The sequence below is a fragment of the Dysidea avara genome, chromosome 12 (assembly GCF_963678975.1).
Source record: "Dysidea avara chromosome 12, odDysAvar1.4, whole genome shotgun sequence".
NCBI classification, from domain to species: Eukaryota; Metazoa; Porifera; class Demospongiae; order Dictyoceratida; family Dysideidae; genus Dysidea; species Dysidea avara.
This window is the reverse complement of record NC_089283.1, coordinates 5,505,521-5,531,476: the sequence shown is the minus strand read 5'-3', so window position 1 is coordinate 5,531,476 and position 25,956 is coordinate 5,505,521. Positions and strand designations below refer to the sequence as shown.

Genomic DNA, 25,956 nt, shown 5'->3' with positions numbered 1-25,956 from the left:
GTGGCGCTTATGTTGCAACAGAATTTCAGGCGCTATCAATTTATTGCACATTACGTGATCGATCACATGATCAATTCTTCATAGTAAAAAAAAAAGTGTACATGTTAGTTGGGTAGCCGTTAATTAGTGTTAAGTTTCTTTTGATCAATTGAAGAGAATCTGAGTGTCTGCCAGTACTGTTTCCTTGTGTGTGTCCAACATGTTGTTAAACTGGTCATTACAGAATACTGTCTTCACTACCAGCTAGAGGGGGCAGGTTACGATGAGAACAATGATCATGATAGTGTTTCATACACACTAACAACACACACTGACAAGTACATTACATCAAGACACATGGTACTGTATCAGCCAAGAAGCGATTTCTACACATACTGCAGCATGTAACCCCTTCCTACATGGGACCATGACCAGTCTATAACAGCTCATTTAACCAGTACATGGACTAAACTTGGGTAGGGATGGGCAATATTTTAATAATATCAAGAAATTCAATATTTTACTGATATCAATGTGCAAAAATGATATTGAGATACTGTAGCAAGCACAATGTGTTATAGTTGCTGTTACCTTGGTAAGCACCTCGTACAAAAAACATCATGGGTACAGCTCAGGCATACAATACCAGGTATTGAGTTTGCTACTATGCAATAAATCACATTCTTGGAATTCAAAAACAAATTGGACAGGCAGGTCAGTTGATATGGACATATTAGTAGGGCTGCACCGATTCCACTTTTTACCAATACTTCAAATACCAAGTATTCAGCTGGAAAGTATCTGCAAGTACAAGTACCGATACCAAGTACCTTAAAGTAGCTACTTCATAGTGCACACATTTATTATATAGTGCATTTCATGGTATTCTTGCACGTTTTCAGTATGGTTCATGTTTATAATGAAGTAGCCAATCAAGATTTACAAAGAAAGAAGTCATTGAAATGCAAACCAGTGGATATTCCAGTATTCTTTTGGAGAAGTTTAGATAATATCATAATGGTGCTTTCAAAAACACTAAATATTGTAATAATACTGAAACAGTAACTTCTACCTGATTGCTCTATTAGAGTTATTGACTGTTCTATTAGAGTATATCGATCTTTTTCTCAGTAAAGTGTTTTCACACGTAGGTTTCAGCATAGATCAGTAATTTTGCTGGTAGTTAGCTATTAGTGTTATACTTGATGCTTTTAGGCATCCACTGTGCTAGTAAAATGAGCAAGTACAAACGAATGTTATTTTATTCTCGCACGTGATAAGAATCGGTATCTGCAACAATATAATGGCCGATTCCGATACTTCATGAAAACAGCAGTATCGGCCCGATACCAATACCGATACTAGAGTCGATGCAGCCCTACATATTAGTAGTTATTAAGATAATGTGCCAAAAATTATCGATATTTGTTGTTGAAGATATTTCCCACTCCTAAACCTGGGACTAGGACCTGCCTAACATTTTTATGTACTGTACATGGATACCACATTAATAATCCTTGCAACATTTTTTTAATGGTGTGGGAAAACCTGGACACTACTGCCAGGGAGGCAGGTAGGCTCCATTTTTACAAGTGGAGTTGCTTGCCAGGTGGGGCAGACAAATTTTAGCAAATGCACCCCAGCCATTCTGAGACATGCACAACCAAAGTGTTTGGATTATGTTTTCCACATTGCTCTTTGGTGGTGGACAAGATATGGCTGCAGTGATCAGCCAGGCTGACTTACTCAGAATGTAATCAACTTGTATCCTTCAGTGTGATATTGTATAGTAGCTGTTACTGGATCTGTAGCCTGTAGGAGATTACAATAATAAAACAGCTACTCTAATAACCTGACTACCTTGTATATGCCACACCCAACTATAATGATGTCACTCCCACATGATCCAATCACATGATCTGGTGTACGATATTGTTGTCCCTTCCCATCACTGCTTACTCCAGACAAACAGACACCTTCAGTGATTACATGATGTCAAATGAGATCATGTGATCCACGAGTAAAGTCCAGTATTCTTCAGAAGTAGCCACACCCACTTCCTTATTAGGATGTTGTTCTGCTGTGTTATGTTGCTAGACAAAAAGATGAGGCACAATGAAACTAACACAAATCAAACTTGTTTTACACAACATTATAGGTAAATCACTGTGAATGATATTAGTTGGACAAAATGTCACAGTCTTAAAATAGTTGTCACTACATTTTATCAACTCAAGGGTGTAGCTGGGGAATACCCCGTTTAGTGCCAGTAATAATATACCAAACTTTTTGACTGGGAGCAGTGGTAAACACTCCAATATTCCTGAGGACCATATCACACCAATGGTGAACATTCAACAACAAAATCAAATATCACTCTGTATCACATGGTCAATTGTACATGTGATGTCTGGTGTAAATGGAGGAGAACTGTACACAAAACTGAAGTAGATTAGTTACAAGGCAGCAGCAGCCACAAGCTTCTTTACAAGGTTAACACAAACTGTTGTACAACTGACTTTTTGTCTGTTTACATTAATTTTCTAATGTAATGACCAGTGAGGGTAACCTGACCACAACTGGAGTAATATGATCAGGTAAGTATTTGTGATAGCGGAAATTTCAAATGGAAACGATACATACTCTTAGGCTGTACCATGTTCTGTGTGTAGCTCAAACCTACACACTGCTGTTTATGCAGCCTATATAAATACTATTAAGAAATGAGTGTGGGTGATTGCTAATCATCACCATGTTTTACAGTTTGGTGCATGAAAGTGATGGAGTTACACTCAGGGGCGTAGGCAGGGGGGGTTCGGAACCCCCCTTTCAGAGGCAGATTTTTTTACATTAAAAATCACACCAAATCTTACAGCCCTAGAGCTCTCCGGCAGCTACTTGCTCACTGGCGCTCCTCTGCACTACTCCTGAGGGTCACATCACATTAATGCTGAACCATTGAAAAGCATATCTATTGCATCACGTGATCAATTGCACACATGATTCATAGTTGAAATGGCGCGAGTGAAATGTTCAATGGTTGGTTGAGACATATTACAAGGCAGCAGCTGATAAATTTGAGTGGTCATGTTATACATGTGTCAGGTAAGCGCAAACTGTGAATTGTTGATGTATATTTACTTGATGAATGGTTTGTTTATTTGTTACATGTTGTGGGCACGTGATGTCTCAAACATATTGGAGTACAAGCCAAGTGTAAAGTTGCTGACCATCAACAGGAGGACTGGCTGAGAATAATGTATCTGGAAAGAAGTATTGCCAACTAAGGGACTCAAGTGTGGTTGGAAGCAGAACAGTTAATCACTACAGACACAACACATATGGTGAAATACAAGTTCAATACGAGCTTGCATTCCATAATACATAAATACTAATGCTCTGGAAAGTATTTCAGCAGTAAGACTTCCAACAAGCCAATATGATGAAACCCAGTAAATTTTTTAAATATCCCACAGCAGTTACTGATAGCATACAGACGCACCTATGTAGCTAATTTTTTTAATATTTTAACCCACTGGTCTCCTCCACACCTGTGTCCCTTTGGTGGCAAAGCAACTTCCTAGCATATACAATATCCATGCATGGTCATGATCACTGAAGTAACTCTGACATTTTGTGTTCCAGTACATTTGAGACATCTCACGGCTGCCTCATGTCCAGGTTTTGTAATCAACTGATATTTATATGAGATCTACTACTGACTACAGTACGTCAGTGATTGATTATGTTGATGACACACCCATTATGTGCTGTTGTGTGGTGCCTCAGTTGTTTAAAGAATTATAATAAGTGACTATTTTCACCTAGCCTCAATTCCTTTTGTGTATTTTTTGCATTCTTGAAACAATTTCACCCTCCCTCAAACCCTAACAAAGTTTCACACAAGATTTTCTGATAAAACAGTCAAATACTCTAATAGAACAATCACTACAATAATAGTAAAATCCTTCAAGTACATCGCATTTACTGAACGAAAATATTCATAAAGAGTGCATTCAGTAATGTCCAGTGGACCAACTAGTTTTTCATTTTCATATACCCTACAACTTCTTTGTTTTCCTATAAGCAAGAGTTCATAATATACTGAATTATGAACTCTTGCTATAAGACATCGTTAAAGTTTCATTCTGATCTGTTAAATACTCTTGGAGTTGTAGTGGTAGACAGTAGGAACAGTAAAACAATTGATGTGTACAGCAACTAGTGTAAAAACAGAAGCTAGACTCTTATTACACTGACCAAAACTTATAAGTGCAACAGTCTACAAAGCTGAGACTTGTCTTGTTGTGGTCACCACAAACTGGTGTGAATTCATCAAGGTGTAGTTGTGGCCTAGTATACTCACAACCAAGAAGGCTATGAAATGGTAACATTCAGTTACGGCATGTAACAACACACATAACCAATGTTGGTTGGCAGTACAAAAAGACAATTTCAATTCTTTTTCTAAACAGTGTTTCTCAGCTATGATTAGTTATATCATATAGTACAATAATACTGTATAGTAGGGATGACGAAAATGTGGGCATGGCCCACAATAAAAAATCACACAAAAACCTGCCTTGATTTCCCCTCATGATGACATGACAGTATTGGTTGGGTATAATCAGCGCCTTTACATAGACTCGAAACATTTTTGTCAAGTTGCTACAGAATTACAAAAATAAAATAAATTTTCTATTGCCTGTATTCCTGATGCTAGCATAGCGGAAATGTGGCTACAACTTTTTTCACAAAAACGCTTTGAATTCATGTAAAAATAAACCTTTGGCATATTGATAGCAACACAATACGTGCGCTATTGTCTTATTTTTGTCCTTCCATATACTAGAGTGGCCATGGTACAGTCCAGGTTTGATCTCTGAGCATGCACGTTTCACAATGTTATTGCACCAACATATTGAAATACACGTGCTGGCAGTTCAGTGAGCTGTAGAGACAAGATATCACCTACCACCAGGAAATGGGCTGCTTGTGAATGGTATGTACAAAGCATATGTATGAAAGTAGACTATTATTGTAAGTGAGTCAGTCTGGTGTAGCTGCTTGTAAGTGAATTAGTCTGCTGGCTATGCCAGAACTTGGTACCATTGTAGTAGGTGCAGCTGCCAGCTGGAATGTAAGTGGACAGGTCTTGTGCTTTTATTAATACAATTATTAGATTCATGATAGCTGCAAATCATGATCTCGCTCATCAAGAGTTTATAATATACAAGAACTCTTGCACTCATCAATATGAGAATCATAGCTATTTACATGTGACAGATAGCTATACATTTTAATAGCCATCATGAATCGACAAAATTTATTATTCACAAACAAGTAAAAGAAAAAAATTGGAAATTTGAAACTAAAGTAAGAACAGAGAAGTACTGTGTACTGGATCAGAGTAGTACGTAATGTCCAGATACTGTAAAACAATAAGAAATGAATATCCCTACTCTTCTACAGAGATTCTACAATCAAAATGCACAGTAGGGATATTCACTTCTTTTACAGTATCTGAACACTACGTACTACTCCAATCCAGTTTGTTTCAGTACTTTTAATGCAGCAGTACTACTTAGTCACTGCTCTATATTGTTTTAAAATTCCTATTTTTTTCTTTTACTTGTGACCCACTCTTGACTAATAAATAGAGTAGTGATCTTCTTTACCACTACATACACACATAATGTAATCACATACATGTAACCAAGAGTAAATTTACTCTTAATATAACATGTACTCACTTCTCACATCCTATTTTTCCCATAATGTATCTGATGTAGAGATGGATGACCTGCTGGACAAGGATGGCTCTACATTGGTCCCTAGTGCAGCACTTTCAGTTGTAACCTGATCAGGAGATTAGATTTAGCTCAAGGTGATGAACACACACTGTTCTCTATGAACACACAAATATGATGGAACTGCATATAAATTTTGAGTATTGTTTCTGTGTTCACTGAAGTTAGTACACAAAATCATTTTTGTAGTACACATTTTAACCCAATGTATTTTATTGCAAAACAAAATTATGCAAGTAGTTAGCAGCTAGGTCACAATTTATTTCTGTTGTGTTATAAGTACAACTTTATTAAAGTTATTGAACTCAATCCAGTCCTCACTCATACTACTCAAGCTGGGGATTGTGTGCGATGAATAATTGAGCTAGCTGTTCTTTATTTATAATAACTGATGTTTGATAAAACTGTATTGAAATGTATCAACAACACGAAGACTAAGTTATACAATGTTAGTCACTGTATTATAGCCAGTGGGTGATCCTTTTGCCAATGTCAGTAGAACCAAATGATTGGGAGTCTGCCAGATGCATCTGCTCCGTTCAGTTATCAGTTGTAAAATACTTTTATAAAGCTGTGTGTCCAATAGAAACAAATTATTGTTGACCACCTGGAATGTATTCACACTCTATCCGTGACTGGGCCAACTCGTGCCAGCCCACTCATCTTGTCATGCCGTGTTGGGCCCATGGCCAATTCAATTGATCCATACAGTTCCGTTTGAACATTCTATCCACGCCACAAGTTATTCTGTGGTAGTTTTATAAAAGTAAAAAGCCACCATCATTAAATCAGAATTGGTCACAACCACTCATAAGAAGTCACTGGGACAATATTGTGACAAGCTAAGCTGAAGAACCTCACACATAACACAGAACTTGTATCACAGATGGAACTGTTCAAACAGAACTAAAATCAACAGTGTTGTTGAGGGGCTTAAAGGTTTATAAAATCCGTGCACTCTACTATGTTACACTACACTCTAATTAATACCTACTTACCATTTTTGGTAAATTGTTTCTCCAGCTAGCAGTGTTGGTGAAGCTGTATTGGTGTTTGTAGGAGTATTAGCAAGGACAACAACAGTGACAACAGCTTACACAGAACTACCTGTACAGAAATAAACAACAAAAACAAAGTAGCTAGAGACACAGAATGGTGTATCTACATCTACACACAAAAAGAGTTGTTGAGGATCCACTTTCTGCTTATTCATCATCTTAACATATTCCTTCATGGCCAAACCATTGACCATCATGGTTCAAATTTACTTTGTACATAACGATACAGACAACATTTAGATTTCTTTTTGTTGTAAACGGTGGAGACGTTACTTTATAGCAGACACATATGACCAAAAAAATTTGGCCATTCTTGGTTGCAATACTAAGGACTCACTGTAGAAGCTATTCAATGAACATGTCTATTCCCAATGTGGCTGTTAAGAATTGAAGCAATGTGAAGTGGGTATACTGTATTTAGTAACTAATTCCTTGAAATATGTTTTGTTAGAACTCAATACACCAGTGTACAAATGCTACATGATATTTCATCACTTGCTGGATGTACAAATATGGTGAAATAAACCTCACATCTCACAAAACAAACTAGGACAGTTCTACTGGTTAAATTATACAGTACATATTAGTTGTGGTCAGGAGCCATGTGTTTAGTGTACAGGTGGAAAGATACTATACTAACTCATGTTTCATACACTTTTAGCTGACATGATTATGAAAAACAAGGTTCACAATTGGCAGAAACATTTTACCACAGCCAAACTACTCCATTAGTGTGTCACACAACCTCATAGTGAACTAGTTCTTGTACAGAAAGTGAAATATCTGTACCAACACAACAATGTGAAACACAAGACAACATCAAAGGCTGTGACATATAACAAAAGGGATGTTGTACACAAACAATGACCTACATAACCTCACTTTCTATTATCTGGTCCATTTCCAATTTGCAGTCTTCACTGACAAGCATGGTGGCACTCAAGACGTCAGTGACATGCCTTAGTTGGTTCAACTTCTTACTTGTAAAACTGTGTAATGGTTGGAGAGTTCACTGCACAAATATGATAATCCAAATATGACAGTATTCACCACACTCACCTCTTGTATTTTCTCTGGACATTTTCAGGACACTTCTAATTGTTGATGTTTCATTACAGCCTCTCCTATCCTGTTGTGACAGTACACAAATACATTACAGTGGATATGTGTAGTGTATGAGTGTTTGTAGTACAAACATATACACACAACCTGTATTTGTGACTGGGACTGTTATAACAGGAAATATGGACACATAACATTTGCCTCTTGTTGTCCTACCTAGTAATTTTGTATACTATAACACTATGTAGTCAAGTAATTTTCATCTCTTATTAAAATGTTTATTGGCTTTGCAATGTAAGTCACAGAATGTAGATAACTCAGAGGAGGTCGGCAGCGATTTAAGCGCTACTTTAAATTATTACCTTAATTGCATATTCGGCTTGAAATTTCACGTGAGCCTCAATAGTCACAATACAAAAACCAGCAAACGGTGGAGGTGACAAGGGGTTGTTCGATATACGGATTGCGCTTCTTGTAAGCATTAAGGTAATGTAGTTTGTTTTATTAAAAAAACCTAGATTTCAAGGGAAATTATATAAGTCTGTTTGATAAGTATCTTCTAGCACTAACCGGGTATGTATATTCTTGTGAACAAAACAATGATGCCACACTTTTTTACATACTCCACAATTTTATTTCATCCCAGAATATCGACTTTCGTGTAATTAACTTCTAAAGGCACTTAATTGCTGCCAACCTCCTCTGTAGATAACTTATCCTATCAGTGAGATATGATATGTTATAAATGTGATGGGATGTAAACCACATACTGTATAGCTGAAAATTTTCGAGGGACGAAACATTCACAAATTTCACAAGTGATGATGGCTTCCTGAAAATATAATCGTAAAATGTTTTAGTTTATACACATAGCTATTGCCCACTTTCTAGACTTTCGTGAATTAAAAACTCTGAAAATTGTATTTTGCAGTTTCGCGAAAGTTTCACCCCCCCAAAAATTTCCCACTATACAGTACCCAGTTTTCAACAGATTAATTGTAAAGAGACTATACAGGCAAGATTGCAATGTGTTGATTGGTCAATTCAGCAATGATATAATCAGACTGAAGTGATCTACACACATTGCATATAGTATAGCACTCACTTTCGCACCTTGGATCAAAGGAGCCGCCCAGGCTATACAGTATTTCATATGTAGCCCAGCTAGCCAGGCTATATACTGTACTATTTTACAAGTACTATTAATTATCAGTGGTTTTTAATTACTACTCTGAGGGGAATTCCCATGGTATATAAGTCCCTCAGGTTGTAGGAATGTACCATCTTCTAGCAACCATGGTACAAGCAATCAACTAAACATGTACACTAGGCTCCCTTCTTGTTATGAATGGTGGAGAAGCGAGTGTCAGTAGTCATGAAGGATCAGTAACTCATTTGAATTGTCACCACCAACACAGAACTCTTCACATTACATTGTCCACTTTTACTCTAAATCTCAGGTAGTCTGATTTCCACAGCTGCTCTAACTATAGATTGTGTGGTGATCTCTAGATCAGTACATGAGGTCCCAGTGGCTGTGTATTGACCAGAAGTAGTTTGGGAAGTTGTGTACAGTTTGGCAGAAGATCCTGTTACAGTTTGTATGTGCATAAAGCTCAAGGCCCTTGACTGATCCTCACTCATTTGACTTTCCTTTATCACTATACATCTTCCTGCCCACAATCCATTACTCTCCACCACTACAAGTGTATAGACCCTGTGTGCACTAGGGGTGGCACTTTATTACATCAAGCATCTACCATTTTTTGAGGGCAAAAACATATTCGTTCCATGCTAGGAAATCTTTCTAAATGTAATGCAAAGTAATCGTACTGAAAAACAGGAGTACTGTTTAAAAGTAAGTTACTACATAAAAGTACATGTACATTACATACTTATTGCGTGGAAAGTCGTCCCGCATAGGGAAGGTTTTTGCAATAGAACATTCAATCTAGTACTTTTGCCTCATTTCCCTCCAAAATCCCCCATCAATCATCATGAAACCTGAAGCTATAGCAAAATTTTGCCGGACCACACCTTAGGGCACATGGGTCTATGTAAGAACATGATACTTCCAACCTCATGAAAAACTAGTGGTCCTTCATCACATAATCTTGTGTAACCATACAGTTCTCCACTGTACCCACCAGTAGAATAAATATGCATTAGTTGGACAGAGTATAGGTCATTCTAACAGTTGCACCTGTCCTAGATTGGCATTGTAAAGTTTTAGCCTGCAAAAATCCAGGGGGTTGCACCCACACAACCTTCTCCTTTACACTGCAACCATACAGCATTCATGGTCCGCCTCCCTGTATGTCACGTATATATTAAATTGTTACTGGTACAGGGGTCTGGCTTCAACATGCATGGCCATCCAGTACACTCACAGACTCACAACACATGTACACCGATAAATCCCTAACCTCATTTTCACCAATAGTATCTCCTACATACGCTCGTTGTGTCCTCAAGTGTCCAATATCTGCAGCAAGGTCAAGAACGCAAATCATGGAGAACAGCACATCATACAAAGATCGAACGAAATAGTTAGAGTCACATACCTGGTGATAGCCCCATGGGCTAAATTCAAACGTAGTGCTAGGAGCGATCCGTGGAGGTTTAAGTTTAAAGCTTGTGAAAATTGGAGTACAGGAGAAGTGAGTTATTGATAATGGGTCTAATTTCTACGTGTCACGTGATGTACTACAGTAATGATCATTTCACATGCACTACCGTCCATGACACTGCTTACACACTCCTTTAAGTTACTTAGTGACATACAGCGTATGTATGCAGTCCCTTACCCATGTAGTAGTCTCATCTGGAGTGGTGTTTATCGATTTTATATAATATAAGTGTCCCTTCAGAAAGGAGAGGGTGTTCATCAATAATTGCCACCCTGGAAAATGGGTATGCGAGGACAACACTACTGGAATGGAGGTGGCTAGTAGTCTCATATGGACCAGATCGACTTTTTTTGCTTTTGTGTGTAGGTTGGTCTACACGAGACTAGGTGGCTAGTAGTCCTGACCTACAGGAAAAGGCAGATTTTACCCCAATGTTTTCATCTTAACAGTGCAATACTTGAAGGAGAGAGAATAATGCGACTGGAATTGTATTAACTTGTAGTTGTTTGCCATGTGGCTTGTATTGTAGTGTTAGAATGTACTTTAACTAGCAGTTTCTATTAAATCTTCATCACCTTAAATTTAAGTTTTGTTACAATATGTGTACAATATATAGTGGTGGTCATTACTGCTGCATACCTTATGACTTGATGGACTAAATAATGAATATAGTGATGATAACATTACGTTGTGCTTTGTCTGTAGCTGTTCCTGAAATCCCTCATTTTGTTCCATTTCTAGAAGTGCCGTACGTCGATTTGATTTGTATTTACAACTTTGTGATGGAGGATTTATGATGGTAGTTACATGACAGATGTTATTAAAGATGCTCCAGCCCTTCCTAAGGTTACAGTGTTTACTCATAGTACACATATGTACATTGTCTGTTATTTACAGGATACCGAGTATAACTTTATCATCACATCAGTCTTCCTAATGGATGAGTTAGTCATGCATAACAGTTCATCTGTTTTGGCCCTACTAGTACTAGTACTAGAAATAAATTGCAAATATATTTTTGCCGAGTGTGCTGTTATTCTGTTTTAAATCCCTTCTAGTATTATCCTTTAGATTTTGACAAGATATGTACAAGTTAGGTTTTCTGCTCAGCAAGTGTTGTAAAGGATTACTTAGTCTACCGCTTGACAGGAGAACTGTAAGGGAACATTACTTGTATTATTAATACTAATGTTCATTGGTAGGTTGTGTTTGTGGATGATCTTAACATGCCAGCCAGAGAGGAATATGGTGCTTAGCCTCCTACAACAGTGGTTGGACCACTGGAACTGGTATGGACAGGTTGTTATAACTAGTAGTTTCATTAGTGGTGTACAGGGGACACAACAGTGTCAGTCATGAAACTGGTTGATAAATAGTTGTCATGGATCCTCATAATGGAGGACACAACCTGATCACTCCACTCTTGAGGAGCTGTTTTGTCTACTAACCAAACTGGGACGCTTTGGTCAGTAGACCTCAATATTTAGTGTAGTAACAGATGAGATAGGGATTGTGGTCTGTAGAGTTAATGTATGTATGACCATTTTCTAACAAACTTACACATACAGTATCTGCCATATATTGTGGTCTTCATATGTAGACAACACATACAACAGCTAGTAGCACATAGTCGGCTATGTGTGATGTAAACAGTTGTGAGGAATTTTCTACCATCTTCAGAAGAGTATTTGCCTCACATGTGTTTCCTGCTGAAATTGTGGAGCAGTTTGGTAAGATATATGGTGTCTGTTTGTCTGTCCGTTTGTAGTGTGTACAAGTACATATAATGTGACTGGATCTACAAAACCTGTGCTAGCAAGTATAAAGCATTGTTTACAAGGTTCTTGTGAAGGTTTGGAGTTTCCTATCCAAAATTATCATCCATTTTGAGGTTGTTATGAAGGCATTTTGGGTTTGATCATGTCTCACTAATGTTTCCAAGATGTGATGAAGGAAACATGAGCTTGCATGGTTTTTGCCAACAATTCCATTAAGTTCAAATTTTCATTTGTACTTTCTACTGACCAACTGATGGTTTCATCAAGTGTAACTTGACTGTGGTTAAGGGTATGAGCTTGACTTAATCACTGTTAGTCCTGAGACGTTCCTTTTTACCAACTGCAGCAGCTACATGCATCATGGACTTGGTTTCACCCTTCTTCACCATCATGTAGGTGTTGATTCATAGGTAGTGTACATACTATAGACAGGCTGTATGTGACTGGAGTAGGAATTAAATATGTACTAGTATAGCTGCAGCTGATGCTTTTATTTCTATAATCCCTGCAAAATTTCTGTTTTCCTTTTACTTGTTGTATGTGACCCACTCTATAGGGAAAATGTTCACAGTAGAGGAGACAACTACTGTAAGATGGGGTCAGCTAGTGGACTACACATTATCACGTTTGATGCTATCTGTAGAGAGACATAGTGGTAAGAAATAAAATAATAAACCTCTCTTGAGTAGCATGTACGTGCTCAAGTTCATACACAATGGAACTTCTCTATAATGAACTGTTTGGGACCATGATAGTGAAGAGGTTTCCTATGTATGGAACCAGAACCATAATCTTTGTATTTTCTACTGTGTCCTTCATTTAGCAAGTTTGTGCTTAAGAGAGGAGGTTTCTGGAGAATTATCTACAATACTAGCTAGTGCGCTGTCATTTCTAGTTGAAGAAGTCAGTTGTGCTGAATACTGTATGGAGGAAAACTGTGGTCTCCAACAGCTCTCAGAAGCCACTCCTCCAAAACTAGCTACGTACATCAGAGCCACCCAGCTAAGAAGTCCCCCTCTACCACAGGTAATATACAAATAGTTGTAATTTGTTTTGTTCTTTAGTAAACCACAACACCATCATAAAAAGAATTTGCCAGAACAACAAACTATTGACTCCTTGTATGTCTTCCCTATACAGAATGACCACAAAAAATTCTGTTCTAGCCACTACCACTTTGTCCACCTAAAAACCAAACTAAAAATTCAGTAGAGTTATAAACACCTCACCACATACCTGCACACACAACTTCTTCCTTCTTCTCACCCTCTTGTGAGAAGCGCCATCACCTGAATGAATTACATGATGTACATTGTGGCTCAGAAAAGTGTTTATCAGCTATAGTATACATACAACAGCCATAACCTGGCTACTATGACTAGTAGTAGACAGGGTAGAGCTTTTCTTTACCAATACACACATACATGCACCATACATAATTTGTACTTACTTCTCACATACTATTTTCCTCCACAAAGTGTTGGACATAGAAATGAATGAAACCTACTGGACCAAGAGGCCACACTGGTCCCTAACACATACTGGAAACCCCAAAAAATGACTGAAACTTTGATTAGAAGATTAGAGTAGCTCTGAGCCATTCAGGGGCAGAAGTCGTTAGCACCTCATCCCCCAAGTTTGTTGATCTAGCAGAGAAGACTTATAACTTCAGTAGAGCTATAGGACATGGGAAGAGTACAACCAACACTACAATAAACAGGTACCCTATATGTGTGTTGTGTGTGTACAGGTTGTGTAATGTGTTTGTGTGTATGTATTTTTGTGTGTACAAGTGTGTATTGTCCGTCTTTGTCTACAGATATACCTTTGGATTCACAAATTCATGGCAAATACAAGCGCCAAAACTCAATACCATACACCATTGTATCATTAAGTTATGATGGTTACGTATGTAAGCTACTGCAGATTATTTTCTCAATGGCTTCCATACATATCAATTTATTTGCCGTCTAGCTGTATTTCCCACACTGCTGAACTAATGAAACTGTAACTTAACCACTCCATTCCTCTGCCCCTATAGACAACAAGGAATCAATAAAAGGATATTATTTATTATGTGTCTGTCAGAGTGCTGGAGAATGGTCCAATTGAACAGTCGGTCACTTCATGTTTGTTACAAAGCGATTTCAAGTTTATTGTACATGTTATGTGAAGTGTGACATATACAGCAATAAATGATGTATATCACAAGTGTTAACGTCTTTATTAGAAGTCAAGATGGAGTTGATCTGTCGTCTACTAGGAAGATCAAAGTCAGTAGTTATCATCCAACAGTCTTCCTTGATATCAACCTGTAAGTGTTTATACTGAGTGATGTCATAATAAATCACTGTGTATTACTATCCCTCAGGACATTTTAGTGTTAGCTTCACCAGTACATCAGAAATGGTCAGTATATCTGTGATGTATTTTGTGAGCTATATCTGCTCTTGGTCACAAGTATGAACCTTGCTCAGTGGTTACTATAACGTCACCTTTAAAATGATAGCCAGCCATCAGCTAATTTCTGAGCCCAATGTTCTCAGACCATGTTTTGGTAGTCTATTATATCGAGCCTATTTTATTGGACCAAACCAATAGCAACTGGAATCAAGATTTTTGATTGAAGGAATATTCCTTTTGATAGCATGATTTCATTGAAAGCACGTCTTGACTTGACGCTTGAGTATAGAACCCTCATAAATATTCTGGTTTCATTTACAAGTTGGCTTGCTGAGGTGTTTTATTGCCCATTTTTAAGACATCTGAATCGCTGTAAATTAATTATTTGATCTGATTTTGATCCCAAATAATTCTACAGTACTATTGGCACTTGACCTACTCTCAAACTACAGCGAATATTCTCCAAATTGATTACTCCATAGAAAAGACCTCCACTCCACAATAAGGACAAAATTAGTAGTCCCAACATGGTTTGACTCCATACACAAAAGGACTATATATAGCACATAAAGGTAGTTAGAGATAATCATATAAAGCTACCCCAAGCTTACTCCCATACAAGCCTTGTTAGAATTGTTTCTGGTAAAAACAGTATAAACCATCAACTGATAAAATTTGCTATTACAGATCCATTCACATTTGCAACTGTTAGCATTAACCAGTCACACCTGTACATCTAGTGATTGTTCAACTGTAGCAGTACAGTGCTCCCTCGGTTATTCGATCACTTGATTATCTGAACAGTAGAAATGACTGCTCTGTTAGAGTATTTGTCTATGATGTATGTTCTATTAAAGTATTTGAACAGGCTCTGTATATAAATGAATAGACTCCAACTTGTTGATTATTTGAATGTGTCTCGAGGGATGGATAATCAAGGGAGCACCAGGAACAGTGTCACTAGTTTGGTTTATCTACTAAAGCAGTCAGATATTCTAATAGAGCAGTTGGTTACCTTCTTTCTTTGATGCCAGTGCTGTTGTGATAACTGGTTAAATATATGTTTTTAAGATTAAATTTTCCTTGGGGGAGACCCTCCTAAGCGTAATTTTCTGCACGTGCTGTGAGTGCTCTGTGCAATTGTTACTTAATGCTAACCTGACCACTTCAAAATTTGCTACTCCAGTCATGTGGAGTACACTGTATGTTCTATTAGAGTAGTTGAACTATACATATCAGTAGTAACAATCCATTCATGTACATCACTAATTAAATGATGAGCTACCTTAAGAGAGTCATAGTTACTCCCACCAGTTAACTGAGTAGGAGTTACCATCAAGTAACATTTGTAGCAGAAACTGGCTGTATATTGAACATGTCAAGTAAAAACTTTACATTACACGTACCCAGTATTGGAGTGCTTGCACACGCGTGCCACACACATACATATGAAACACACACACAACAAAATCTCACATACTACTGACACAAGTTCATGTGCTGACAACTGGTTATGTCATAATATCAGTATCCTGTGTATGTAGTGTGACTGTGAATGTATGTGTATGTGTACAGTATAATTATGTGTGTTCTATTAAACATGTGTACAACTGGTTCACTGTTCACCTGAGCCTGCCAAATTTAGACTATGGTACAGCTCATTTAGAGGGTTACTAAATCACTTAGTCACCTGACATGCTCATTTAGTCACCTACACATGTTCATTTAGTAACCCGCCCTCAGGCAATTTGTACTTGAAAAATAATTATAACACGAAAAATACTCTGGAGTACTTGATAATACTGTAATACAATTCTTCTCCGTGTTCTGCGATATAATTCTGGACAAATAGTAGACTAAACAGCGTATCTACTGTAGCTCTAGCTGTTACTCTGGTTACCGGTAGAATAATTATTTTGTGGGCGCTGTAAGGACTTCAGGAAGAAACCGTTCTGCCATTCTGCATTGCTCTTTCACGCCACCCTAATACTCTGGCTATAAAGGTATGTACTTTAAACCATAGTCTAAATAAGTTAGACACCGCGATCAACGGGAACTAAGCGATTTAGTAACCCCTCTGGCCCTTAGTAGCGCCCTCGCTGCGCTCGGGACGCTACAGCCTCAGGCCATCGGGGTTACTAAATCACTTAGTTCCCTTGGTCTTGGTGTCTAACTATTATATAGTAATATCAAAGAGGTGAACATGTGTTCGCTCCCAATGATTTTGCACTGGAACAAGCATGTTTTCAAGTTGTAAACATGTTTGCATGCCTGAATCGTCCATACTATATGTATGGAATATTTTTAAAGCCTTATAACTCACTCACTTGTTGCTGGCCCATGTAACAAGAATTATTAACAAGAAACAAGGGCTCAGGTGAAGACTATAGGTGTAGTGTAGCTATTACAAATGTTTTATGGGTAGGATGTCATTGTCAACATCTTGTTGTACTGGAATTGAGTAGGTCTGCTTAAAATTTGAAACACTTCAAGGGTTTCTGAATGGTGACCAGTGAGGTATGTTACCATGTCACTAAGTTACGTTAGTGTCACTGTCATGCACATGTAGGTAGCATGACACCTGCTATGTGTTAAGACTACAGACACAGAGTTGCAAAGAGTTTAGCCTGACACTGGATCAACTTTACATGTTGAAGGATTCATGTGAGAAGGTAGGATGATGTTTGTGTGATCTGTTGTGTAATTAAACTTGTTGTTGTCAGGTTATGTGAAGTTGTGACTGAATGGATCATGTGACCAAGTTCCCATGGTGTTGTTAATAAAAGCACATCACCCTTCAACTCATGGATTACAACGACCATTATGGTCAGGCAATTGCAAGCAGGGTCAGATTAAAAATTATCACCAGATCACTCATGTGAGGATGTCATCTCTAGGCAACGTTGGATCAAAGGAAACATGAAGCCATATAAAACTGCAAGCACAGCAAACATACACAAAAATTACCTATACATGTACTACATTGAAATTATTGTCATTATGAATTATGCTAACAATGAAATGCCAATGCTACATGATAATCATGAACTTATAATTAGGGGCTTTAGATCTGTTCCTGCAGGTGGTTGTATAACTATTATAGTACAAAGTGCACTCAAACTAAAGACCAAGATGTCGAGTCTCTAGCTACATCTAGCTATTTAGATATAGGGGGTTAATCGGGGCTGAATTTGAAATTTTTCTGAGATGTAAGGTCTTGATGGATAATATAAATTATGGCCAAGATTTTGGCCATTTTTGGAATGTTATAAATTATATGATCTAAGCACTCATTAAACTGTCCTGAGGCACAACTCTGCACCATCACTAGTGGGTGGGGCTCCAAGGAGTGTTGTAGATAAAGATATGCTTTGTTCATGAGATACATTGTCAAGTCACAGACATGATGTAGATGTTCTCACAAGTAGCTGGATGCTTATCGCTTGGAATTGTACATTACTTTCGTATTAATGATAAGTACTTGTAATTGATTATATATATATATATAAATTAAATGATTATAATGAAATAATTAAAAGTGTACACATGTTAGTATTGTTTATGTGTGTTAAAAGAGTTCCTACCAGTAAAAAGAGAACATTTAAACACCAGTTAATGATAACAATATTGCTTACCTGATCTTAAGAAGGGCGTGGTCATGTTACCATGGTGACCTATTTTACAATAATGACATTTCTTATTACATCACAGATGATGTCACTTCCTACCTCTTGTTTGCTTCTCTCCTGGTTTGTAGGATTGTCATCATCTTCTGAACTTCAATATCACTCTTGTAGTTACCACTGACTGTCACTTTTTCACATATCCCATTATTAACTGCTGACTGTAATATCAGACGAGCTCCCTCCACAGTGATGGGATTGTGCCACACATGTAATACTGTAATACTTCGGTTGATTGCTAAACCTGCAGCTAGTGCTTTTGCTCCAGTAACAGTAATACCACAGTCGCGTACATTCAGTACCCTGATCCTGCTCTTACCAAGAGCTCCAGCAATCATGGTGATGCCATCATCACAAATTTTGTTCCCGCTTCCCATCAAAAGCTCTTCTAGTACAGTATTCTCTTGTAGTAGTTCACCAATACACCTGGCACCTGTAGTGATCAGTAGACAATAACAATTACTACATGTTCTTATGAGGGACAAGTTTCACAATTTACTAACAATGACCTAATTTGGTGGAGAAGTGTCAAATCATCCATTACTATTCTGTTACCATAGAAACTTTCAAGGTAAAATATTTATGGACACAAAAACTACACACACACATACGTACCATATACACAAAATTGTAATGGGAGAATTAAGGTATCAACACATTTGATGGATTACTTGTAAATAGTCAGAATATGTAAAATTTGAACATCAGTCAAAATTTAAACATCACACAGTATAATGTTTACATCAGTGATTGTAATGAACTAAGGAAGCTATACAAAACCAAAACATCAACATGGTCACAAACACTACATCTTGTTATTACACAATACACTACATTGTAATACAATGGAAACTCATCAATAGGGACACCAGCCAATGGGACCAAAACATGCAACCTCAATAATGAGGTATACTAACAAGGGACCTAACAAGGTGGTCTCATTATAGAGGTGGCCACTAAGTGAGGTGTCACTGTAATGATCACTTTGTGTAGGTGGATCAAAGATAATTTTCAGTGTACAAATCTCATGTTAACTCATGAGGTACATTCTTTGTCATGTTACGACCTAGTTGTACACCAGCTAGCTGTGTTATGACAAAGAATGACACTAAGCATTTTGTGTACTGAGTTGAGGGAAAACAAGTCTAAATATCTAGATCTGTTCCTTAAAAGTCCCAAAAAACTAAAAATGTTTCACCTCTCTCATGGATTAGATCAGACCTGTATATACACTCTGGCACCAAACACCAATGTGTTATCAACTGTACCACATGCACTACTTCAGTACTGTGTTGTAGTTTCCAGTACTTCAATGAAGTGAAACATGTTATTTGTAACACATGTGGTTGCGTTTTGTCTGACATGTACACATGAGGCCCAAGGGTGAGTGTGTACATATCAGGTAAACCACTCCCACCAGTGTTACAACTATTACATGTTGTACCTTTAGCTGATATTTCACAGTACTCCACATCCAGTTCAGTTAGTGTAGTGTTAAGGCATAGCCCATCCAATAGTTGCGATATACCAGCATCACCAACAGGATTATTGTGCAACTTAAGGTATTTCAGGGTACAATTCTCCTTCAAAAATTCACCAATACGACTGGCACCTGTAGTCATCATAAACAATAGCAACAGTTGAAATTTAACAATATGCTGTAATCATCTGTTAACCTTATAAGGCACAACAATACAATGTATGGAACAGTCTCCAATACTACAACTCTTGTTACCGTAAATGATGAAAGTTTGGCAAAGTGAAGTAGCATGCGGAGCAGGTTGGCAGACAGCAAATTCACCATGTAGATAATATGGGAACTATGTACTGAATAGCTGATTGGTAAATAAAGTCTGGTGAATTACCTCAATTCACCAAATTCACCAAACTTTAGTCACTCCAAACTTTCGCTGTTTACAGTACTGTATGTACATGTGTGGAATTTCTCAGGAACATCAATTTCATGGATAGACGTGTTTCCATGAAACTAATAATGCTTAATAAATTACCAACGATCCATACAACATTAGCTCATGTGAGCTGGATATGGGAGTCATAAGGTTGTGTAAGGGTGAAACTCTGACATTTGGGAAATTTACATCCTCAAAACAATTCACCATGTATATGTATACATTACCATCCTACATTTTACACTATATAGTACCTTTAGCTGAAAATCCACAATTAGACACATCCAGTTCAGTGAGGGTCTTGTTGTACTGCAGTCCGTCCATCATCATTGATATTCCATCATCTCTGATTGAGTTTTTTTCAATGTCAAGGACTTGCAGGTTACAATTCTTCAAAAATCTGCCAACACAACTGGCACCTGTAGTGATTGTAAACAATTTGCATTAGTCAATTTTCACCATATACAGTAATTATTAAATATGTGAAGAAACCATACAAATACACCAAACAACATAATGTGGGGAAATCCCTAACACTCCACTAATAGTTGACATTATGAATTGTGGTTCAGCAAATTTAAATATTTTATGTAACATGAACTGTAAACAATAGCAACAGCTAAAATTTAACAATATGCTGTAATCATCTGTTAACCTTATAAGGCACAACAATACAATGTGTGGAACAGTCTCCAATACTACAACTCTTGTTACCGTAAATGATGAAAGTTTGGCAAGGTGAAGTAGCATGCGAAGCAGGTTGGCGGACAAAATTTTGGCAAATTCACCATGTAGATAATATGGGAACTATGTACTGAATAGTTGATTGGCAAATAAAGTTTGGTGAATTACCTCAATTCACCAAATTCACCAAACTTTAGTCACTCCAAACTTTCGCCGTTTACAGTACTGTATGTACATGTGTGGAATTTCTCAGGAACATCAATTTCATGGATAGACGTGCTTCCATGAAACTAATAATGCTTAATAAATTACCAACGATCCGTACAACATTAGCTCATGTGAGCTGGATATGGGAGTCATAAGGTTGTGTAAGGGTGAAACTCTGACATTTGGGAAATTTACATCCTCAAAACAATCCACCATGTATATGTATACATTACCATCCTACATTTTACACTATATAGTACCTTTAGCTGATATTCCACAACCATGTACATACAGTTCAGTGAGGGTCTTGGTGTACTGCAGTCCGTCCATCATCACTGATATCCCATCATCTCCGATAGGATTATTACTAACATTTAACACTCTTAATGAGGCACTACCTGTATAATGATAACAGTACACATTACAAACACATACAGCTCAGTGAGGTGTTGTCAATTCACTAACACACAAACATCACACAGTATATCAACAGTTAATAGTGGGACTAACTTTTCATCACAATCTTTGTCAGATGTTCCACTCCAGTCACAGTGAGATCATTATCCCAAAGGATCAATTCTTGTAGTACATGGCCACTGTAATTCTTTCCTAACATATCTGCACCATTGTCACCAATATGGCACCTGAACATATTCACCTTCACCACTGGATAACATGATAATGTGTGGCTGACACAAAGACAGTCATATGGCTGCAAAGTAGTGAAACTCAAATCCAATTCAAAAGGAGTAGCTGACTGATCATGAGGTGGATCAGTTTCTCCACTTTCATACACACAACGTAATGCTGTAAGAACATCAGTTTTTACTCTATATCTTGTCCCGATCTCTGACTTCAACTTCTCCAACACAAATTGTGATGTTACAGCAGACACTAATTTTGTTAGGCCACACAAGAAAATAAACACATTAGGAAAATCTTCAAAGTGTTCACTCAGTATACGCTGCTGTTCTTGGTCAGATAGTGTTGACATGTAAAGTGCACACAAAAACTCTTGAATGGTAAGGTGTGCAAAATTGTACGTAATAGTGTCTGTGGGTAACTGGTGAGTGTGTGTCACTTTCAACAATCCATACCCATCCCAGTCAGCTGTCACCTTGATGCCACATTTGATGAGGTCCTCCATTGTGAATATGATTTTTGGGTCCTTAACTACATCTCCAAAATCATCTTTCACGTCACTCTGCCAGTTAAAGAAGCCACGATAAGCTAATTGACTCAAAACAAACACTGTTCTTACAGCCTCTGTGGGGATACCTTTTAACAGTTTATGTAACTTCTCCTCATTAGCAGATGTTACTGCTACAGGTAAACAAGATGGCTTTGTTTCGCTCTCCTTTTCAATTTGTCTCCACATTATCATCACAATGAAAAACTGGTATAACTGAGTTAGAGTTGATGGAAGTTTCCTTTTGTTCATCCGAAATATATCTACAATCATAACTAAATTCATGGGAATGTAACAAAGGCTATTGATGTGTGGATAATCGTCGAGTTGTAGTAGAAACTGTTCAACAGTTTGGGAATCAATGAAAGATTTTTCTGCAAATTGTTTGATTTCAGTATTGCTGAATCCAACAATTTCTATTGTACGACTAGCCTTAACATTCTTACATGCATGAGGTCTTGATGTGATCAGTATTGTTGCTTGTTCTAGAAGCGTACAATCTTTGATTACACTTACTAAGAGATTATCACTTCTTCGACGTTCTGCTGAAACCTCATCCAATCCTTCGAAAATTATCAGACATCTTTCACCTGCTGACATTTTTAGTAGTTCGTATGTCTTCTCTCCACCAATGTATTTTATCATTACTTCTTCAATTGATCTTTCACGAGCTGACCTCAATGGAATCAACAACACAAGATCAAAATCTTCTGCTAAAAATCCATCCCTGGCCCACTTCACACAGATCTCATTAGCAAGGGTCGTCTTGCCTATACCTACACAATTCATATCACATCACTACTACTAATACTTTGTAATACTCACCTGGGGCTCCCATTATTAGTATCAGTCGAGGACAAGGTTTGTTGAAGATGTCCTTTAGGTCACCAAGTGGCACCTTCTTCTTCAAGATCTTATCCACATCACCTTTTAACGTTAGTTTAGTAATCTCATTTAAATTCTCGTCTCCTACAGTGACATCTTCTTTTTCCACAAGGGCCAACCTCACATACTGGGTCACATGATGTATTGGCCAGTCAGTTTTGGAAGTAGGCGGTTGTTTGATATATCTGGCCTGCAATCTTTTCACATCTATTGGACTAGACTTTACAGTAGGAAGACCACTTGTACACTGTGTAGTAGCTGAATGGAGACCTGTAGTGTGGTGTAGACTTTGTTGGATAAAATTGAATTGTATGGCTTCAGACTTACATTTCTCTAGTCGCTCTGCTATGAAAGCTTGTCTTTTATTTTTTCGCAAAATTATACAAAGCTTGTTCAATGCATCTGGTCCAGCGGTGGTTATTTGTTGACAGATAATCCGGTTCTGGTCTACTCTACTCTTGTCCGCCAGTTGTACTCTCTGCGCGGCACTTCGACCCATTAGACGCTCTTGAATTAGCTCGTCGATTATGTCCTCAGCATCCAAATGTTTAACAATGAAGTCACGATTTTCTGTTAGTACTTGTTCCTGTACAACCAAGTTGTTCTCCATATCCGCCATTCCTACCTACCGAGTCCAGTTGCTCCGCCTCCACAGTGCTAATATGTGGCGCTTATGTTGCAACAGAATTTCAGGCGCTATCAATTTATTGCACATTACGTGATCGATCACATGATCAATTCTTTATAGTAAAAAAAAATGTGTACTTGTTAGTTGGGTAGCCGTTAATTGTTAAGTTTCTTTTGATCAGTTGAAGAGAATCTGAGTGTCTGCCAGTACTGTTTCCTTGTGTGTGTCCAACATGTTGTTAAACTGGTCATTACAGAATACTGTCTTCACTACCAGCTAGAGGGGACAGGTTACGATGAGAACAATGATCATGATAGTGTTTCATACACACTAACAACACACACTGACAATTACATTACATCAAGACACATGGTACTGTATCTGCCAAGAAACGATTTCTACACATACTGCAGCATGTAACCCCTTCCTACATGGGACCATGACCAGTCTAACAGCTCATTTAACCAGTACATGGACTAAACTTGGGTAGGGATGGGCAATATTTTAATAATATCAAAAAACTCAATGTTTTACTGATATCAATGTGCAAAAATGATATTGAGATACTGTAGCAAGCACAATGTGTTATAGTTGCTGTTACCTTGGTAAGCACCTCATACAAAAAACATCATGGGTACAGCTCAGGCATACAATACTAGGTATTGAGTTTGCTACTATGCAATAAATCACATTCTTGGAATTCAAAAACAAATTGGACAGGCAGGTCAGTTGATATGGACATATTAGTAGGGCTGCACCGATTCCACTTTTTACCGATACTTCAAATACCAAGTATTCAGCTGGAAAGTATCTGCAAGTACAAGTACCGATACCAAGTACTTTAAAGTAGCTACTTCATAGTGCACACATTTATTATATAGTGCATTTCATGGTATTCTTGTACACGTTTTCAGTATGGTTCATGTTTATAATGAAGTAGCCAATCAAGATTTACAAAGAAGGAAGTCATTGAAATGCAAACCAGTGGATATTCCAGTATTCTTTTGGAGAAGTTTAGATAATATCATAATGGTGCTTTCAAAAACACTAAATATTGTAATACTGAAACAGTAACTTCTACCTGATTGCTCTATTAGAGTTATTGACTGTTCTATTAGAGTATATCGATCTTTTTCTCAGTAAAGTGTTTTCACACGTAGGTTTCAGCATAGATCAGTAATTTTGCTGGTAGTTAGTTATACTTGATGCTTTTAGGCATCCACTGTGCTAGTAAAATGAGCAAGTACAAACGAACGTTATTTTATTCTCGCACGTGATAAGAATCGGTATCTGCAACAATATAATGGCCAATTCCAATACTTTATGAAAACAGCAGTATCGGCCCAATACCAATACCGATACTAGAATCGATGCAGCCCTACATATTAGTAGTTATTAAGATAATGTGCCAAAAATTATCGATATTTGTTGTTGAAGATATTGCCCACCCGTAAACCTGGGACTAGGACCTGCCTAACATTTTTATGTACTGTACATGGATACCACATTAATAATCCTTGCAACATTTTTGAATGGTGTGGGAAAACCTGGACACTACTGCCAGGGAGGCAGGTAGGCTCCATTTTTACAAGTGGAGTTGCTTGCCAGGTGGGGCAGACAAATTTTAGCAAATGTACCCCAGCCATTCTGAGACATGCACAACCAAAGTGTTTGGATTATGTTTTCCACATTGCTCTTTGGTGGTGGACAAGATATGGCTGCAGTGATCAGCCATGCTGACTTACGCACAATGTAATCAACTTGTATCCTTCAGTGTGATATTGTATAGTAGCTGTTACTGGATCTGTAGCCTGTAGGAAATTACAATAATAAAACAGTTACTCTAATAACCTGACTACCTTGTATATGCCACACCCAACTATAATGATGTCACTCCCACATGATCCAATCACATGATCTGGTGTACGATATTGTTGTCCCTTCCCATCACTGCTTACTCCAGACAAACAGACACCTTCAGTGATTACATGATGTCAAATGAGATCATGTGATCCACGTGTAAAGTCCAGTATTCTTCAGAAGTAGCCAC

The 25,956-nt window shown here is 37.7% G+C and overlaps 3 protein-coding genes and 2 long non-coding RNA genes across 9 annotated transcripts in view; 2 read left to right on the top strand and 3 right to left on the bottom strand.

The window, feature by feature from the left end:
- The window catches only part of LOC136241026 (dynein axonemal heavy chain 7-like), a 32,457-nt gene extending 14,728 nt beyond the window's left edge, over window positions 1-17,729 (top strand). The window contains exon 18 of the mRNA XM_066032212.1: window positions 17,444-17,729. The gene's annotated coding sequence lies outside the window, so the exon portion shown is untranslated. The remainder of the gene's footprint in view (window positions 1-17,443) is intronic.
- Window positions 1-23,934, bottom strand: part of LOC136240993 (NLR family CARD domain-containing protein 3-like) — a 62,152-nt gene extending 38,218 nt beyond the window's left edge. Inside the window, exons 1-4 of the mRNA XM_066032085.1 lie at window positions 23,606-23,934; window positions 23,219-23,548; window positions 21,715-23,169; window positions 21,465-21,602 (exon numbers count right to left, since the gene is read on the bottom strand). Of these exons, the coding sequence (XP_065888157.1) occupies window positions 21,465-21,602; window positions 21,715-23,169; window positions 23,219-23,548; window positions 23,606-23,897 (2,215 nt within the window). The 5' untranslated portion in view covers window positions 23,898-23,934. The remainder of the gene's footprint in view (window positions 1-21,464; window positions 21,603-21,714; window positions 23,170-23,218; window positions 23,549-23,605) is intronic.
- LOC136241030 (uncharacterized) lies at window positions 56-10,755 on the bottom strand. Of its 2 annotated transcripts, XR_010694098.1 has the most exons (10): window positions 10,717-10,755; window positions 10,474-10,543; window positions 10,336-10,394; window positions 7,907-7,976; window positions 7,730-7,859; window positions 6,788-6,896; window positions 5,733-5,838; window positions 1,840-2,072; window positions 1,726-1,791; window positions 56-243 (listed from the first exon to the last, which is right to left on the bottom strand). It is a non-coding gene; the product is annotated as an uncharacterized lncRNA (long non-coding RNA). The 2 variants fall into 2 exon arrangements; XR_010694097.1 differs by lacking the exon at window positions 10,717-10,755 and having other exon boundaries at window positions 59-243; window positions 10,336-10,477.
- Window positions 10,435-17,394, top strand: LOC136241019 (uncharacterized). 3 transcript variants are annotated; one of them, XM_066032180.1, is made up of 13 exons: window positions 10,435-10,569; window positions 11,245-11,385; window positions 11,437-11,695; window positions 11,742-11,828; window positions 11,875-12,004; window positions 12,140-12,269; window positions 12,874-12,972; window positions 13,141-13,220; window positions 13,269-13,343; window positions 13,796-14,037; window positions 14,548-14,631; window positions 14,689-14,726; window positions 17,290-17,394. In XM_066032180.1, the coding sequence occupies exons 6-10, from the start codon at window positions 12,176-12,178 to the stop codon at window positions 13,805-13,807; spliced, it is 360 nt and encodes a 119-aa protein (XP_065888252.1). In that variant the 5' UTR covers window positions 10,435-10,569; window positions 11,245-11,385; window positions 11,437-11,695; window positions 11,742-11,828; window positions 11,875-12,004; window positions 12,140-12,175; the 3' UTR covers window positions 13,808-14,037; window positions 14,548-14,631; window positions 14,689-14,726; window positions 17,290-17,394. The 3 variants fall into 3 exon arrangements, with proteins under 3 accessions (XP_065888252.1, XP_065888251.1, XP_065888250.1); XM_066032179.1 differs by having other exon boundaries at window positions 11,281-11,385; window positions 13,141-13,343; XM_066032178.1 differs by having other exon boundaries at window positions 13,141-13,343.
- Window positions 23,935-24,045: 111 nt separating the features above from the next.
- LOC136241032 (uncharacterized) lies at window positions 24,046-25,952 on the bottom strand. Of its 2 annotated transcripts, none has more exons than XR_010694105.1 (3): window positions 25,766-25,950; window positions 25,656-25,717; window positions 24,046-24,182 (listed from the first exon to the last, which is right to left on the bottom strand). It is a non-coding gene; the product is annotated as an uncharacterized lncRNA (long non-coding RNA). The 2 variants fall into 2 exon arrangements; XR_010694106.1 differs by having other exon boundaries at window positions 24,052-24,182; window positions 25,652-25,717; window positions 25,766-25,952.
- Between the last annotated feature and the right edge of the window lie 4 nt (window positions 25,953-25,956).

Coding starts and splice junctions, on each gene's coding strand:
- LOC136241019 (XM_066032179.1), top strand. CDS start 12,176: ATGTGTGATGTAAACAGTTGTGAGGAATTTTCTACCATCTTCAGAAGA. Junction 12,270..12,873: donor TGAAATTGTGGAGCAGTTTG/GTAAGATATATG, acceptor CCCACTCTATAG/GGAAAATGTTCACAGTAGAG. Junction 12,973..13,140: donor ATCTGTAGAGAGACATAGTG/GTAAGAAATAAA, acceptor TCCTTCATTTAG/CAAGTTTGTGCTTAAGAGAG.